Here is a 16,435-nt window from a genome sequence, read left to right as displayed (position 1 = left end):
CCCTGCAAGGGCACGATGCTGCACTTGGCCTTGTTGAACCTGATACAATTGGCCTCGGCCCATTGATCCACCATTCCACTAATCTGTGCAAGCCTGCACTCCCTCTTCCTCTCATCCTACTCAGTCCCCCTTCGGTAATATTCTCTTGTTCCTGCCAACTCTGTTAGGTATCTCCCAACACCACTATCGAACGCATTTTCCTCCTGCCAGAGACCAGAGGACGCTTCGTCTCGTCACCCCCTTCCCCACCTCCCACCGTGCCGCCGGTGCCCCGTGTCCAGCGGCGGCAGGGCCGGGGGTCCGGGCTGGCGGCCCCGCTGCCCCTCCCGGCGCGCAGCGCCCGAGTGTGGGCGGGCTCCGGGACGTGCTCGCTGGGGAGCGCCGCGGCGCCGCACATGCTCACTGGCCGCGGAGGCACCGCCGGAGGTAGGGGCTCGCTCCGCCGCCGGAGGAGCCGCGCTGTCGCTGCGGCCGGGCCGCGGCATGGCCCGCCCGCTCCCGGGCCGCCGCCGCCGCCGCTGAGCGCGGGGGGATCGCAGCGTCCGGCGGTGAGCGCGGGGCGCGGGCGGCGGCGGGGCCGCATGTGCGGGCGGGGCCCGCTCCCCGGTGGGGCGGGCGGGGATCGAGGGTCCGGCCCGAGGGCCCCGTTCCGCCGGGCGGCACGGCCGAGCCCGTCAGCACCTCGGCCAGCGCCGTGGGGCGGCGGCGGGCGGCGCTGGGGCACGGCCCGGGCGGGGGTGCTGCCGGGGCCGCCAGGGGAGCCCCGCTCGTCTCGTCCTCCCGCTCCCCGCGGAGAGCCGGCAGCGCGGAGGGGAGGCCGCTCCCTCCCCGGTGCCGGGGCCGTGGGAGGCCTCTGGCCGGGAGGCCAGGACAGGGGCCGGTGGCGGCAGGGGCAGACCCGCGACCTTTCCCGGCCGGGCCGGGGGGATGGCGGTGCCGCGGCTCCCGGAGAAGGGGCAGCCGAAGCATCCCGGTACCTCCCGGAGGTGGGGGAAAAGAGGGAGAGGCACAGCTCTTTGGAAACAGTGCGGGGAAAAATCCTAATAAATGAAAGTAGAAAATGCAGCAGGTTCTGAGGCATCTGCGAGATTTCTGTTGGCCCAAGGAAATGTATGGGAATTAATTATACGTGGAATGGCAAACAAATAGAAAATGCCTTGGGTGCCGCAGTGGTGTGGCCAGGGGCAGGTGGAGCTGCCACTGACCGAACACAGACTCATCTCCTGGCCTTTGGGGTACGTGCTTTTGCCCCAGAGAAGTTTAAATATTACGCTGAGCACGATGGAATAAAGCATAGTACTGCGGGTTGTGTTTAGTCATCTTCGCAAGGCCCTGTCAGTGCTGGCTCTGCAGTGGAAATGCTTCATACAAAATTACTGTGTTTAAATTCTGTACATAAAATTGTATTTATAACCTCCTGTCATAGTCAGCGTTGAAATGATTGCTATTTTATCTGTGCAAGGTCACAGAGAGCTTGCAGTTCCTCGCCTTGCTACATGACTGGTTGACATTGTATTTAATGCAGTTGATACATTTCTGGTGTGGAACCCTTTTCCAAGCTTCTTGGAATATTTTCAGTTAGGCAGTCTTTGCAAGACATCACATTCCTTAAACACACTGAAGCAGATCTGCATTTAAATCTCTTCCTTACTGTCAGTTTCAACTTTGGGAAGCTACTTGACTCTCTGGAAATTGCCTAAGTCAGTTTCATGTCAGGGATACATGTGAACAGATTCTCTCTCCAGCAACTGACGAAGGACAACAAAAAACCCAACTCCCATGAAATATTTGTTTACTTTTTCAGGTGTGTATTTCCTTTTGCCATATCCAGCCCTACTAACATAAACTGCTTTCTTTTACCACAGACTGAAGATTTCTCTGAAGCATAACCTTCAAGATGAAGTTCTTACTAGCAATTTTATGTTTCATCTCATTCTCCTTATGGGTTGAAGAAGTCTATTCCAAAGAGAAGTCTTCAAAGAAAGGAAAAGGGAAAAAGAAGCAATATCTATGTCCATCGTATGTTCCTGCTTTCTTTTATGCTTTTGTATGATGGTGATCCTGCCCTGTTTTTAACAGAGGAAATGATGTGGCAATTGAAGTAGAAGGTGGTGCTTTCTGCTGAGAGGATGGGGGGGGGGGTCTGTGGTGGGAATGGGTTGACCAGCATCTGTCATTGTTTTCCTTCTACATCAAGTCTTCTGTTTTAGTGCAAGGGAAAATCTAAGCCGCAGTAATTGTTGCTTTTCTTGTGGCGGATTTCAGCACCTTGGTAAGGTGCCTTGCTATTCATGGGTTCACAGTAGCATGGTCCCATAGTGCTGTGCTGTCTAGCATCATGTTGCAGGTGTCTTGGGGAAAGCAAGGAGGGTTCAAAACTGTCATGATGAATTTCAGCTTCTGGTTAGCTAGTTCTGTAAGAGAAGGCTTGCCCTACACATATTCTTGTTGCATGTTGAATAGAACTAAGGTCTTCAGCATCTTTCATCAATCGTGTATAATTCTGTAACTTTTATGGAGGTGTCTGTACTGATTGCTGCTATAAAGTATGCACTTATGGAATAGTCTCCCTGTAAAAATACAGAAATTATAATCTGTGATTGCCCAGTTGAATAGAGGATGTTTTCTGGACACCTATGATTAATTGATGTTATAAATACTCCCTCTTTCTAATGCCTACCACACTTTACACTGTGATCCATAGGACAATATTTTATTTGCGAGTGATATTTTTATAATTTTCTTGGCCAGCCTTACTCATTTTTTAGTGTTACATTGTAAATATCTGAGGAAAAGATTGATGGACTATGATAAGTTGCCAGTAAGTGTAGAAAATTGCTATGACTGAAATATTAAAATTGTTTAGACAAAGTTAAAACATATTTTTTCTTTGACCATAAAAGAAGAGGTACAGAATGTTAGACTGGTTATTTAGCATTAATCAACTTGTTCCAAAGAAAAAACAAAGTAAAAGCGGAATAATCCGACAGATACATTGTTCAAGTAATACTTTTTAAAGTTTCCATTCTTTTCAAATATTGACAGTGATGTTTATTTGTAGCCTCAAATTTTAGGATGTTTCTACATATGATGCATGTCTTCCTTCTCTTTTTTTTTTTATATCAAACCTAAAAAATTATATTTGTTGTTAGATTTGAGTACATTAAGGTATGTCTAAAATGTGATCATGACTCATCTGAAATGACCCCTACCTATTCTTTCCCTTTTAAAATTTAAGTTGAGTTTGGGATGAGGCTTTTGGTCTGAGCTACTGTGAGAGTTTATAGCAAGGAGAGAAATGTCAGGGTTCCCAGGACAGTCATCAGAACAGAAGCCCTTGGAAAGTGAGTTAGGCAGCTGGGAACTGCATCCAGGTCTTCCATGGTCTTGTTTAAATAGCTAGCATTTCCCCCTGTTCTTGACTTAGTCTTATCAGAATTCAAAACAACAATGTCATTTTATCTTTGTAAGTGAGTAGATTTTTCTTGTTTATTTTTATTTTAAGCCCAGTATTTCTTGGTACTATTAAATATGATGTCATTTGTCACCAATACACTTGAAAAAACATTGAATACATGCTATCATTTTCAAAGTGATACTTTTCCAGTTGAATCTGTCTGCAAAAACACTGGTGAATCCAGTACTTGTTGATCCATTGTGCAGTGCTGCTGGCAAGATTTGCCGTAGCAATGAGTCCTGTTTGATCTCCTGAATAATGACCAAGTTGTCCATATCTCACTTGCCTGAAGTTGACAGCTTGAGGGACAACCACTTGTAATAGTGGGCTTGCTGTTTGTGTGGCTGGCATCTAGAAGACCTGTCATGTGAATGAGCAATGAAAATCAGCTCTGTCTGGCAGAGAAGCTGCCCAATGCTCTCTTAACTCAGGCTGCTGTTGGCAAACTTCCAATCATCAGCATTTTTTAAAAGATCTTTCACAAAACTTCATGATTTGGTGGCACTCTATGTTGTAAAAGAGGTTGCCTACTAGTAGTAATTTTTTCTTTGTGAAAAAAGCAAACAGTCTTTCCTCAGAATCTAACCAAAACAATGCAGTGGAGAGGGAATCAAATGACACTATAAGGGTTGACTGAAACTACTCAAGGAAGTGTCTAAATGAAAAATTTCCTAGTAATCGTGAAAGAAATATTTTAGAAGAATGCATTTTATTTTTTAACCAAAAAACTTTTGTATTATTTATAAAATTGAATGGTACAAATTCCTAATGTAAATGTACATTTAGAAGTTAAACTCTTAATCCACCTTTAATTTGCATTGGTTACTGGTGCAATAAAGTTTAAAGCTTACCTGTAACAAATTATTGCCTTTTATCTCCTTGCAGCATGTGAAAAGCTAAATTTTAATTCTTCGAGAGAACAAAAACCTGCATTAGTAGTTGTATACAGAGAAGTCTTGCAAACTTTATAATGAAATCCAAATCTATGCAAATCATTATTTAGGAAAAACTTATATTGAATTTCATATTACTGCCTGAGTTTCTTAATTTGATGTTAAGAAATGGATGGCTACAAGACTGTCTTGGGACTTTATCATGAATTTGCTTGGATAAAATTTAAGCATACTTTAACTTTTCCTTTTATGGCTCTCCAGAATACAAGCTTTTGCCAAATGCACCCCTCTGGCATAAAATTAACTACTCTTAGGATAAGATGAAAAAAAGCTGATTAGAAACCCCATAAAAAGTTCATTATTGTCTCATAAACAGATATTTGCTTCCTTAAATCAGGAAAATTCTATTTTGTATCTTAGAGCAAACTATGGTGATGGTTCATGATGCTGTACTTCTCAGTGCATTGTGTGATAGTGGTTTGATTTGACCTCTTATTTTCATTTATTCCTGAAACTATTTTTCCTAGGTTTTTATTGAAGAGTTTCTTGAAACTGATGCTTAATCATTTGGTTCTTACTTTGATTTAATGCTTTCTCAGAACAGATGTAAGATTTCACATCCTACATTTAGATCATTTTCCTTCTTACCTCAGGCTTTCCAAGTGAAACACAGAGTAATTATACTTCTGTCTGATTCCTGAATCTTTGTTGATTAACAAAGAAATTGGGCCTAAAATGTTATAATAGGGAGTTTTACACCATAAATCTAAGAAACTGGCTTCCACAGATACAAAGTGCAATGAAATACAAAGCTTTAGTAACAAAACTTTTGCCTTTTGTTTCCATGGAAAATCTGTAAAAAAAAAAATCAGGGCTATCTCTTCAAGAAAAAAAAAAGTGTATTACTGTTTACAAAGCTTATTTTGAAATTTCATATACTTAATACAGATTATTTTTATACAGCTGCAGATGGATTAAATTACTTGATCTCTTTCCTGCTCACAGACTTTGTTACTTAGCTATTATTAACTTCTTCATAATTCCTCATAATACCTTGCTTCTCTTAAACATGTGGGACAGTTAGCTGTGACTTAGAGCGCTGCTGAAAAGTGTTTTTCCTTTAGTTATACCATAATAAACACTTCAGTTATTTTATGGCGTTTGAGCTGCTGCTGTTATCTCCACAATCCGTAGCAGCCTGGAAGGTCTGTGCTCAAAACTACTCAAGATCTCTAGACAAATGAAATTATAAGGAAAGGGAAGCTTGGTTATTACAGTACTAGAGGAGGAATAGATAAGTAAGAGTGTCACATAGCAGCTAACAAAATCAGTAATGACTGTGGTCATCATCACAGCTATCCCTGTAAATTATAGTTTAGGATGACTCAGCTGTTCACTTGCACAGCTTTCACTTCAGAAGATCTCTCAGCGTCCCTAATGCCACAGCAATGCTGAGAGCAAAACCTCAGTCCCTAAATCTCATCCTTTTGTCTGGATAGCAGGAAAACAGTGCTTTGAAAACAGCATCTCTCTTCACCTTTATGCACATGGAGATTTATATCCTTGAGGATGATTCACTAAATACTGTATAATATCTACAGAGACCTTTTTTATGCACAACGCCAGAGTACAAATCATATTTGGCTTGTATTGAACAAAGTATATCAGCTACTTCAGAAACTGTGAAATGGCCCTCTAAGCCCTCCAGAAAACATGGCTTGTGCCATCTGCCAGGGCAGAAGCTTAGAAAGGTCACAGATGCGAAGGTTCAATAAACAGCTTCTTTTAAAAAACAACAACAAAGACTGTGGAACTAGGGAAAAAAGGCTTTGATGTGTTTAAAGCAGAGTTGTTTGAAACTCTGTTTTCAAATTTCTCTTGGTTAACTTTAGGCTTCTGACATGCTCTTCCTACTAAAACTAAAGTAAAAGTTCGAAATATATTTTACACTATAGCTCCTCTCCACTTCTTCATGAACTGTAACTTTTTTATCAAGTGTTTGGGTATACATCACCTCTCTATCTGTATCTGACCAACCCCAAAATGTAATTGCTGGGAAAGTGGCATCATGTCTCTCTTCATTCCCGTCATCTAGAAGACGCTGTTGATAGTCTGTGAACATTTTCATATGTAGGTGTGGTGGAAGGGTTTATACACTTTGTGGGAGGAGGTAGAATGAAGTTGAAAGGAAAGCCTGGATTTGGTTATACATCTGACAGTCATTCCAATGATAAGTACTTTTCAGAGCCTAGGTCTTGTTCCTATAAAAATTCTTCTGCCCTTTAGTAACAGCAGTTGGTGAATGCTTTTATTATTCTGTGTCATGTAACTCTCATGGAAAGCTGTGATCCCAGACAGATATGGCCACATTCCAGAAGGTTTGTGAATTTGTTTTCAAAATGGTTAAATGTGGTGGCAGTAAAAGGTAAAGCTGTATAAGCAAAACCCAAGCTGTGCTATAAAGCAGTGGTTAAGCATGATTGGCTGGTTCTCATTCAGTAACTTTCCCTCTTGGTGAGCAACGTTTGCTCCATTCTCAACTCTGGAGTGGTGAGACACCAAAATTGTGTGGAAAAGTTACAGACTTTGTATTTCATATATAACATCCAGACTGAAAAAAAACTTGGATCTGTGGGTTGAATTGCACCATCTTTACCCAAGCCCAAGCAAAACCATAGGTCTAAACTCTGTTGTTAAGGCAAATTATATAGAATGTATCTCAACTTATATTTTCCTTTTATATCTCCACTTACACCACCATGCAGGTGGTTAGATTTTACCAAGGTCCTTCTATTGTCTCCATACTTAGAGCATTTGTAAAGAAAATATTGAGGTATGGAACTGATGTAGACAAATTCCAAAATGTTGCTTAAATGCTTGGATGCTTATCCTGTTTTACATCTCTGTGCTATATCAAGACACCACAAGACACCCATTATGCACAGGGTTCACAGGTGGTGACTTTGGTGGGATGCAGAGATGCCTAAGCTAGGAGCAAGCAAGCTAACTTCAGCAAAAAACCACATTGCTGAGAGCAGTACCAGTTCAGGCTGGGTGAAATACCATGCTAACCTGGCTCTGTTGGTTTGGGGGCTGTCAGCTCTGTGGCAGGCAGATGAACCAGCTTTCTTTCTCAAGTTTAGTAACTAATAAGGCACTTCAGATTCCCATATAAACAGTCCTTAAGGTGTCTAACCCTGGGAATGTTGAATTATGAAACCAAAGCTGGATTTAAGAGGTTTCTGCAAGACAAGGACTGAAGTAGTGACACTAACAGCTATTGACACTACCTAACTGCAGGAAGGTTGTGTGCATGTCCACATTAGGAGACTGTTCTCGTTGGTCTGTCTACAACATGAGATGAAAGACGAGCTGTTTCACCCCCTCAACTCGCAGTTCAAAATTCAGGGTGCCTAATCTGGGTTTTTGTTCCAAATTAGCTATGAAGGAACCTTTCTCTTTTCTTTACCACACCGCACTACCTCCAAATTTCAGTACTGAAGCTACCTGTCTCATTTTAGGTGTTTAGCTGTCAACTTCATTTGTGAAGGCATGTAAATGGTGACTCAGAGTACCATAGTTTTAGTGTAATTAGTAATACTACTTTTCACTGGAGTAATTGTAATGAATCTTCTTAGGAATAGATAAGTCACCTTGCACAGTTTGAAAATGTAGCTATTAAACATACTAGAGATTAGACAGATCACTCAGAAGAGTTATATAGTATGCCATTTATATTTATTAACTTGTTTTTATGCTTAAAATTATTGCACTCAAAAAATCAAATGCCTGCAAATCAGAACACTGATAGTTTATACCAGGAAAATTGTACTTAAAATATATGGTGGGATAATAGATTGATATTATGTTCCCCATACCTATTTTTATCTTTCTCACATGTACACAGCCATTTTACATGACTCAAATGTCAGTTTCCATCATCAGTTTCCATCATGTATTTTTATCTGTCAGTAATTTAGAACTATGAAAATGCTTTCCTTCCTGCTTGTGTAGAATATTGTTTATATTCTTTCCTCCTATAGTACTGCATGTGGAAAGGACTCCTTGTAACTTTGGTGAGTTCTGAGAGAATAAATGTCATGATGACATATAGAAATATAATGTCTTCTGACACATTTGCCTAACACAAATGTAAAGCTATATAAATTTCAAACCAAGTATAATACTTGCTTCCTTTTGTCATGCATATCTGCTTATCTGAAATTCTGGATTTTGATTAGTGAATTATGAAAATAATTACCTGTTGCCATCAACTTAAAATGTTGATCATGATCTTCAAAGGCAGTAAAATGTGTAGAGCTGCATTGGAAGAGGAGATGAGCAGCTTACTGCATGTCCTGTGAAATACAGTATGTAAAGCAATTCTTTGATTCAGATGTAACCTCTGAAACATCAGGCATTTCACACAGGGATGTTATAGCAAAAGACTAACTGTACCTTGTTTTCTCTCTGGATTGTGAGGACACTGTTTGAAGAAGTGAAGATACTTCTGTGTATACAAGAATGCTGGTTGTTTTCCATTTTATTTATTCAGAGACAGAAAAATCAGTTTGGGTTTGAGTATTTTATGTTGGTTGTGTGGGCTTTTTTAATTGTTACTTAGGTAAAAATTTTTGGTAGGGAAAGTTCTAGCTTTACAATTACTAGCTTTTAAATTGACTTCATAGCAACTGTGAGGCTTTTGTTGCCTTATCCTTTGGTATTTACTGTATCTTGCTTAGAACTCATGAATTACTGTGAAGAGTGCTACATTCCTGTTTCTAAATGCTTTCCATCAGCTCTACATGCATTCAACACAGGTTGAAATAAATGCATTAAAATTAAAATGCATGCTGAAACTGATGGAAATCAAAGTTACCAGCTTTTTACAATGGGAAAATTGGAGGTGGAATTAGAAAAAATGGTAAATAACTTCTCAGTCGGTGTGTTGTTATGTGGGACTCAGCATTTAGCACACTGAAGTAAGATTCTTCTACAAAGGCAGATCTCAGCTCAAATCCTTTTTGTCTTATGTAATATACAAATATGCCTCTCGTTAATTCATTCCACAATGGCCAATTAAACCAGGGTGGTTGTGGCTGTAGGTAAATGTCTCACATTAATAGTTCCAACCTCTTTATCCAAGCACCTAACACATCCCAGTAACTCTCTCATTAGGTCTTTTTGCTCATCTGTTGCTATAAAAGTGTGGTTAACTTCTTAACTCACCCCAAGGAACACATCTGATGTACTGATTTGCAAGTGAAATTTAGGCATTTTGGTCAGCAAGATTCTCAGAAAGAAATCCAGTTATTGTGGTGAAGTTTCCTTGTGTTCTGTTCAATGATGGTAGTTTAATGACAGCATGCTGTAAAAGAACCACAGTGAAAATATGACTGATACTCAGCAGAGCTTTTTTTTTCCCAGTAGCTATTTCAATGACTTCATTCGAAGTGACCTTTAAAAGTAGCAAGTACCGAATCTCAGTGCTTGTCCTCCTAACTCAAAGCAGCCGATGTCATTGTATTTCACTTGATTCTTAGATAAGCAAGGACAAATGTGTAAGGATTTCACTTGGTTCTTAGATAAGCAAGGACAAATGCACTACACACTTGTGTAAGTTCAAAACACAACCCGAGGACTTGTGCAAGATGTGATTCTGGTGTTCTTTACCAGCAAGCTATGCTGTCGTTGTTCTTCCCATCACTGTCTTTCCAGTGCAATAAGTCTCCTTTGCCCAGTTTCTGGTTGGCTTTTGAACAAACAACTTGAACAGATATTTGTATTAATATACTTTTGCAGCGCAGCTCAGATCTCACAAAGCTGCCACTTTAGTCTTCTTGAAGAGACAAATAAACCTGTCAGCTTTATTTGGCTTTCCTTTGCTGTTTGTTGCTCACTCATTTAATTTCCCAATTTTTTTCTCTTTTCCTCATTGCTTTTTATGAGCATCTGTGTTTCATTTATATGCCCATGTTATCCTGTGTAGTTCAGATTACTCTTTTCACTATTTAATGAACTTTTTTGTATAACCCATGACAAAAATAAAAAAAAAATTATTTAAGTTTGTTCATTAGTTGTTGCTTGGATTTGTTTTCATATTGCATTGTACTGGACATACATAATTTAGAAAGAAATCTTATTTTCAGTATTAAGTAGATTATTTTATGAGTGTACCTTTTGTAGACATCTGATGTAGATGTTTTAGATGTTAATTTGTGAGACTTGCAAGGAAGCAGTGGCATGAACCTTTCTATATCTGATAAAACACAGCATACAGAGTGTTTGCCTGCCTTTTTAATAGCTAAATGAACATTTATTTCTGAATTGCTCTTTTTAGAAAATGGAAAATAATCTTTATCTTTTGTTTTCCTTTTGTCCAGCTAGTGGTAACAGCACAAAAAGTGTGCAAAGCTGGTTTATGGTGTTTCTGTAGCAACCTCTTCATTGGTAAAGGTCATCACTGAAAACCAAACACATCTCAAAATTACAGAAATGGAATGGAATGGAATGGAATGGAATGGAATAGAATAGAATAGAATAGAATAGAATAGAATAGAATAGAATAGAATAGAATAGAATAGAATAGAATAGAATAGAATAGAATGGAATAGAACATTTCAGCTGGAAGGGACCTTCAATGATCATCTAGTCCAGCTGCCTGACCAGATGAAGAAATAAAATAATTCTTTTGCTTAATGATCCAATTCTAAGTAAAATATAAAAACTCAGCCCTGGGAGGATTGTTTGAAAGACAATCTTTCAATTATTAAGAAAAGAGTTAGGACACATATTCCTTTTTTAATTGCTCTAATATTAAATTAACAGAGGCTTATTGTATACAGAGCATGCAAATCTGTATACATAACAGGAAGTTAATATATGTTGTTAGAAGTAAATGCTTCCTTTTTTATTAGAAGACCAATTATCTCTGGAGAAGTTCTGCTGGAACAATTAGTTCACCTATGTGGTTGTTACAGATCACTGAGGTTATAGTGTGTTTACTGCAAGAGATGGGTGGGGAATTATATACAGCAGCCACTTAACGCTGCTCCAGAATTCTTTTCCTGCATCCTATAGTTTAAGATATCCTCCTGGATACATATTTCTTGGTAGGTACATCTCTGTGTAGTTTTTGGAATGCATATTTATCCTGCTAATTACTGTTTAGTAATCAAAATTTCAAGGAGGATTTAGTGCCATTTTATTGCCATAATTTTTTTCTCATTTATAACATCAAGTAAATACAAGAAAAGCTAAGCTAAGCTAGCTAACTAAGCAGATATGCAGCTTTAGGTTTCAGAATGCAACAAAGAAGACAGAAATCTGATTATTTTTTTCCTGAACAATAAAATGCTCAATGGGTATCAAGGAGACTATGATATAATAAAATGCATTTATGCTTTCATAATGGTTGACATGTTTTTAATAATAGGGAATTCCTTCATAGTTTTATTTATAAATATTTTAGTTGTTAAACATTAACTGAGAAGATTAAATCTCTTTGGGAAGGCATAGTGAGTGCTACCAAGTCAGCAAATCTGATTCCCTTTGCCTTTATGGTTTGAGTTAAAGCAGTTGTTTTTAAAGGTAAGGTTATTAATAAAAGCTCTTCAAGGGCTAGGCTCTGGTCTCATCTCCAGTTTTCAATCAAATGCCAATGTCATGCTATGCTGATATTTATTAATTAATTAATTTCTCAGTAATCAATAAAGAAAATGCTGAACAGGAGATACCATAATTGGACATTTTAAAATCAGGAGGTCTAATACATTCATGTGGTGGTTTTTTGTTGTTTTTTTTAACTGGTTAAAATCCTTCTGTAGAGTTAATATTTTCTTCAAAAAATGTTTAAATAAGGCAGAAATCCCAGAGGACATGAGGGAAACTGAAGGATGAGAATTAAAAAAAACTTAGCTGTTATACAGAATAACCTGTAGGTCTGTCAAACTGACATTGGTATAGGAGACAATAATGAAAACAAGAAACTACAGGGTGAAGAAGGCAACAGCAGCTGATGCTGATTATGGAAAACATTAAGGAAATAAACTTGATCATTTTTAAAAATACATTTGTACATTAGTTTGCAAGAGGTGATAATGTTGATGCATATGAATTATACCTATGTAGGGTGTTCCTCTTATCTTTACATGGCATCCTGGTTACTGAATTATAATGACAGAAAGACAGCAAAGTAATCATAAAAGGGATGGAAAAGTAATTATGAGACAGAATTCAAAACTGGAAACAGTCACTGAACAGGTTCAGGAAATATACAAATTCATTTACATCTGCTTGGTGTTTAAAATACCTGGGGAGGGCACTGACTCACCCATATTGCTTTTTATTACACTCAATTTCATGTACTCTTGTAGCTACATTTACCTGTCACAGTTTTTTTTAATTGCAGCAATGGCTTTCATTTAACACCCAGCACAATAATGGCAAGGCAATGAAGATGTTTAAATTCCCTCTGCAAAACAAGAGAGTCCAAGGCCTTGTTTTCTGTAGTAAAGTTTTTATTAGCACTTGACAAAGAGATTATGCAATTCTCCAGCTCTGGGTGGAATAGCTGGCATGTGAGAGCAGGAGACTGCCAAAAGCCTCTGCATGCTTTGGCACCTACAAAGTGGCTGTCAATTTACTAAGGTTCCTAATCTGACAGTCACTAAAAATAGTTCACATGGCTGCTTTCTACTAATGAAGAAATCATGTCCCTCTGCATATTTTTGTTAGGAGGGAAGGGAACAATTCGTGAATTGTAGTGTATTTGCTTCCAAGTTTACAGTTAAGAGTATGTCAGAGAGCATTTGTGTTTATTACACAAGTAGTTTCTTGAAAAATACTGAAACTTCTCAAGGAAAGGAAGACTATACAGTATGGCACCTGAAAATAATGAACTTTTTTTTGCTTGTGAAAAGGCATTTATGGCATTACTTTAAAATCACTTCAGTTTAAGCATGCAATTGTTTCTGTCTTGGTAGTAACTAATGAACTTTTTTTTACAGGCAGCAATCAGCTGAAGACCTTGCAAGAGTACCTGCTAATTCTACCAGCAATATCTTGAATAGACTATTGCTCAGCTATGATCCCAGGATAAGGCCTAATTTCAAAGGTTTGTCAGATACTTCAGCCTCTTTTTTAATCTTTGGATTTTAATTTCTCTTTTCAAACAGAGAAAAATTATGTAGATATAATACTCACAAGCTAAATATCTGTTGTTGCTTTTTTTTTAATGGAAGCCTCCCTAGATAGTGTGAAGCTGCAGAAGATATTTATCCTTTTGAAATGAAAGATAATGTGTTAGGATTTCATTATCATAATAGTATGTGATGCTTCATTACTATTGGTCTTATTTTGTAAAAGACTTTTTAAGTGTAGAAATAGAATTTATAGAATAAGTTTTAAAATATATTTTATCTCTACATTTTAGTTGGACTCTGCTTTACAGCATTTTAAACCAATAATTTCTCTATAGACATCCTTTAAAATGATTACAAAAAGTTGGGGTCAGCAGTATCACTATAAGCAAACTATGGAATTATTAAATCTTTTAAAGATGTTTTAGTTATAAAACTTCGCACTTCAGGAATCCATATAGGTAATGCATTGAAACACATTTTCTGCCATTAAAACATCTCCCTGGTAGACAGATGTTGCAGGATTCTTCTGTGTAGAGTGTGTGAATCCTTACACGAGAAGAAAAAGTTGAAATACATATTCTCTGCCAAACCTCTAAGAATTCACACAAGTTAGGCTGTAAATTAGACTTTTCAGGAATTAGATTATTTACCTTCTGTAAATAATGTACTACTAAAAAGATGTAGGCAATTTTATTACATATAGGCAATGCAGTTTACATAAAACAGCTCTTTCATTTTAAAGCTCCTCGTATAATTATATGAGCATTAAGAGATATTTTAACATGAATATCACTAGTATGAAAAATTTTGAAATCTTAAATGTTTATTTTGCTTTTGAAGAGGCTATTTTCAGTTCTATTTAACAGTTTTATAAACATATTAAACTCAGTTCTCAGCAAGTGTACTGCTTCTTTCTTATTCTCTGTAGAACCATATTTATGTTTTCAGCACTGAGTCTTGTCACGAAGAATAAATGTCCAGCCTTTTCTCTACCTGTTCTTCAGCATAATCAGCTTGTAATCACAAAGCATGGTGCAGATTTCTTTATATTTTTGATAACCCTTCTGGCAGTCTGGTAAGAATCAAGACAGAAGGGAAAGGGAGGACATGTAATCTTAACTCAGAGGGAGGTGGAAGAAAAAGAACATTTTCTGACAAGTGGTTTGCCTATGTTAAAATGTTCCTCACACATGAGTGATTTTCATGGATGGCACATCCTATTCAAATCTGGAAGAGAGAGTACACTCTTGGCTACTAGTGATGTGATGGGTGCTCTGTCTCATGCATCAGACATTAAAAGAAATATTGTGCTTACTGCATAACCGAAAGCCTCACACTTTAATAGTCTGATTAAAAAGCGAAAGCCTCACACTTTAATAGTCTGATTAAAAAACCAAACCAAACAAATTGGTTTAACTGAAGAAGTGAAATTTTATCTTCATAAATTTCTGGTGACCAAGAGAATGAGTTTGAATTTATGTATTAAATGTGCAGAAAAATATTTTATGCAAACAAACATGCTATTGGAAGAAACATGTTACTTAGCACTGTGTTTGCTTAGTCTGTCAAAACAGTATTCATATATTCCTATATCTCTTTTGCTGCTGAAAGTAGGAAGAAACCCACTGAGTATTTGTAACAGTGTAAATTACATACCTGCATCCAGTGGACATCCTGACATTCATACCATAGAGGTACTAAATAAAAGTAGTGGTCCATAATTAGTTCTCTCAATTATCAGGCCACTTCTCCTTGCTCTGTGATAACTCTCTGTTAACACCAGATTAAATGACTGCCAATGAATTCCCGCAGGGTGACAGGGGGCAGATGTAGCAGCTGTCATACCATCCCTCTTCAACTACAGGAATCCTGGCTGTGGAAAAGAGAAAAAAATCCAGACCATCTTAATGTCTTCACAGCTGCTGACTTCTAGAAATTTTTCTTGGTTAATTGGTAACCATTTCCTACTCTTTCACACCAAGGCTATATAGCTGTGAAAGATGCATGCAATAATTTTACCTGCCTGTATTCATATTTTACAGGCAGGTAAAGGCTTATGTACTTTACTTGCACAAAGAGGTATCCTCTTAAAGCATAAGGAAATACCTCATCATAAATCATAAACAGGTAATGTGGGATGATAGTCTCATTATGACCCTGACAGTTAAAAGTGTCTGCTGCTAGAAATACGAATTGCCTTATCCATTACAGTGTGTGCAAAAGGAATACTGGCTTACTCATTCTGAGATAACAGAAAATCATGGAATTCAAACACTATTAATTTACATATATAGTCAGTGGAATACTGTAAGATTAGCTCTCTGGACTAAGGAGTTTTATTTTTACCTTTTTCTTCTAGGTTACAAAGAGGTTTAGTGATTTCTTTTGACTTTCATAACTGTATATATACTAACTTAAAAAGATAAAGTTACATTGTGAAATTGTGATACCAGTATAAAGGAACTTTAAATGAAGGATAATGTACTTTTACTGAATTGTGTAGCTCACTAGAATTATTTTTTTTAAAGGAATTCCAGTCGATGTTGCAGTTAACATCTTCATTAACAGCTTTGGGTCAATTCAAGAGACAACTATGGTAAGAGTGAAATTAAATTCATGTAGTACAAATGGAGATTTTCTTACTAAATTAAACTTCAGACTGAGGATTATGAACTATAAAATAGAAATATTTTTTGTGGTTTCAGACACTGAGAATTAAGTTAATGGGGTTAGTTACTGTCTGACTGTGCTTTATGTTGTAAACCTAAACCTATTAATATATTTCCCTCTATATATGTCCACAGATTTAGAGTCTATAGCTCTAGAATCGGATTTACATGAAAGGAAATCCATGTTTTCTAAGATGCAAGAGCTAGACTAATTTCCATAAGTTATTATGTTCATTGGAAGAACCCATTTGACAGTATGAGTTGAAGATCTTC

General features: G+C 37.8%; 1 protein-coding gene across 3 annotated transcripts in view; it reads left to right on the top strand.

The window, feature by feature from the left end:
- The first annotated feature begins 369 nt into the window (after positions 1-369).
- The window catches only part of GLRB (glycine receptor beta), a 48,122-nt gene continuing 32,056 nt past the window's right edge, over positions 370-16,435 (top strand). For 2 of the 3 annotated variants that reach the window (XM_063156315.1, XM_063156313.1), the window contains exons 1-4: positions 470-548; positions 1,866-2,019; positions 13,359-13,465; positions 16,022-16,089. In XM_063156315.1, the coding sequence (XP_063012385.1) occupies positions 1,898-2,019; positions 13,359-13,465; positions 16,022-16,089 (297 nt within the window). In that variant the 5' untranslated portion in view covers positions 470-548; positions 1,866-1,897. Of the gene's footprint in view, positions 427-469; positions 549-1,865; positions 2,020-13,358; positions 13,466-16,021; positions 16,090-16,435 lie in introns of those variants that run through there. The other variant, XM_063156314.1, reaches the window with a different exon arrangement.

The sequence above is a fragment of the Melospiza melodia genome, chromosome 5 (genome assembly GCF_035770615.1).
Source record: "Melospiza melodia melodia isolate bMelMel2 chromosome 5, bMelMel2.pri, whole genome shotgun sequence".
Lineage (NCBI taxonomy): Eukaryota > Metazoa > Chordata > Aves > Passeriformes > Passerellidae > Melospiza > Melospiza melodia.
The sequence above is the reverse complement of the archived record's forward strand: the minus strand, read 5'-3'. Positions and strand labels throughout refer to the sequence as shown.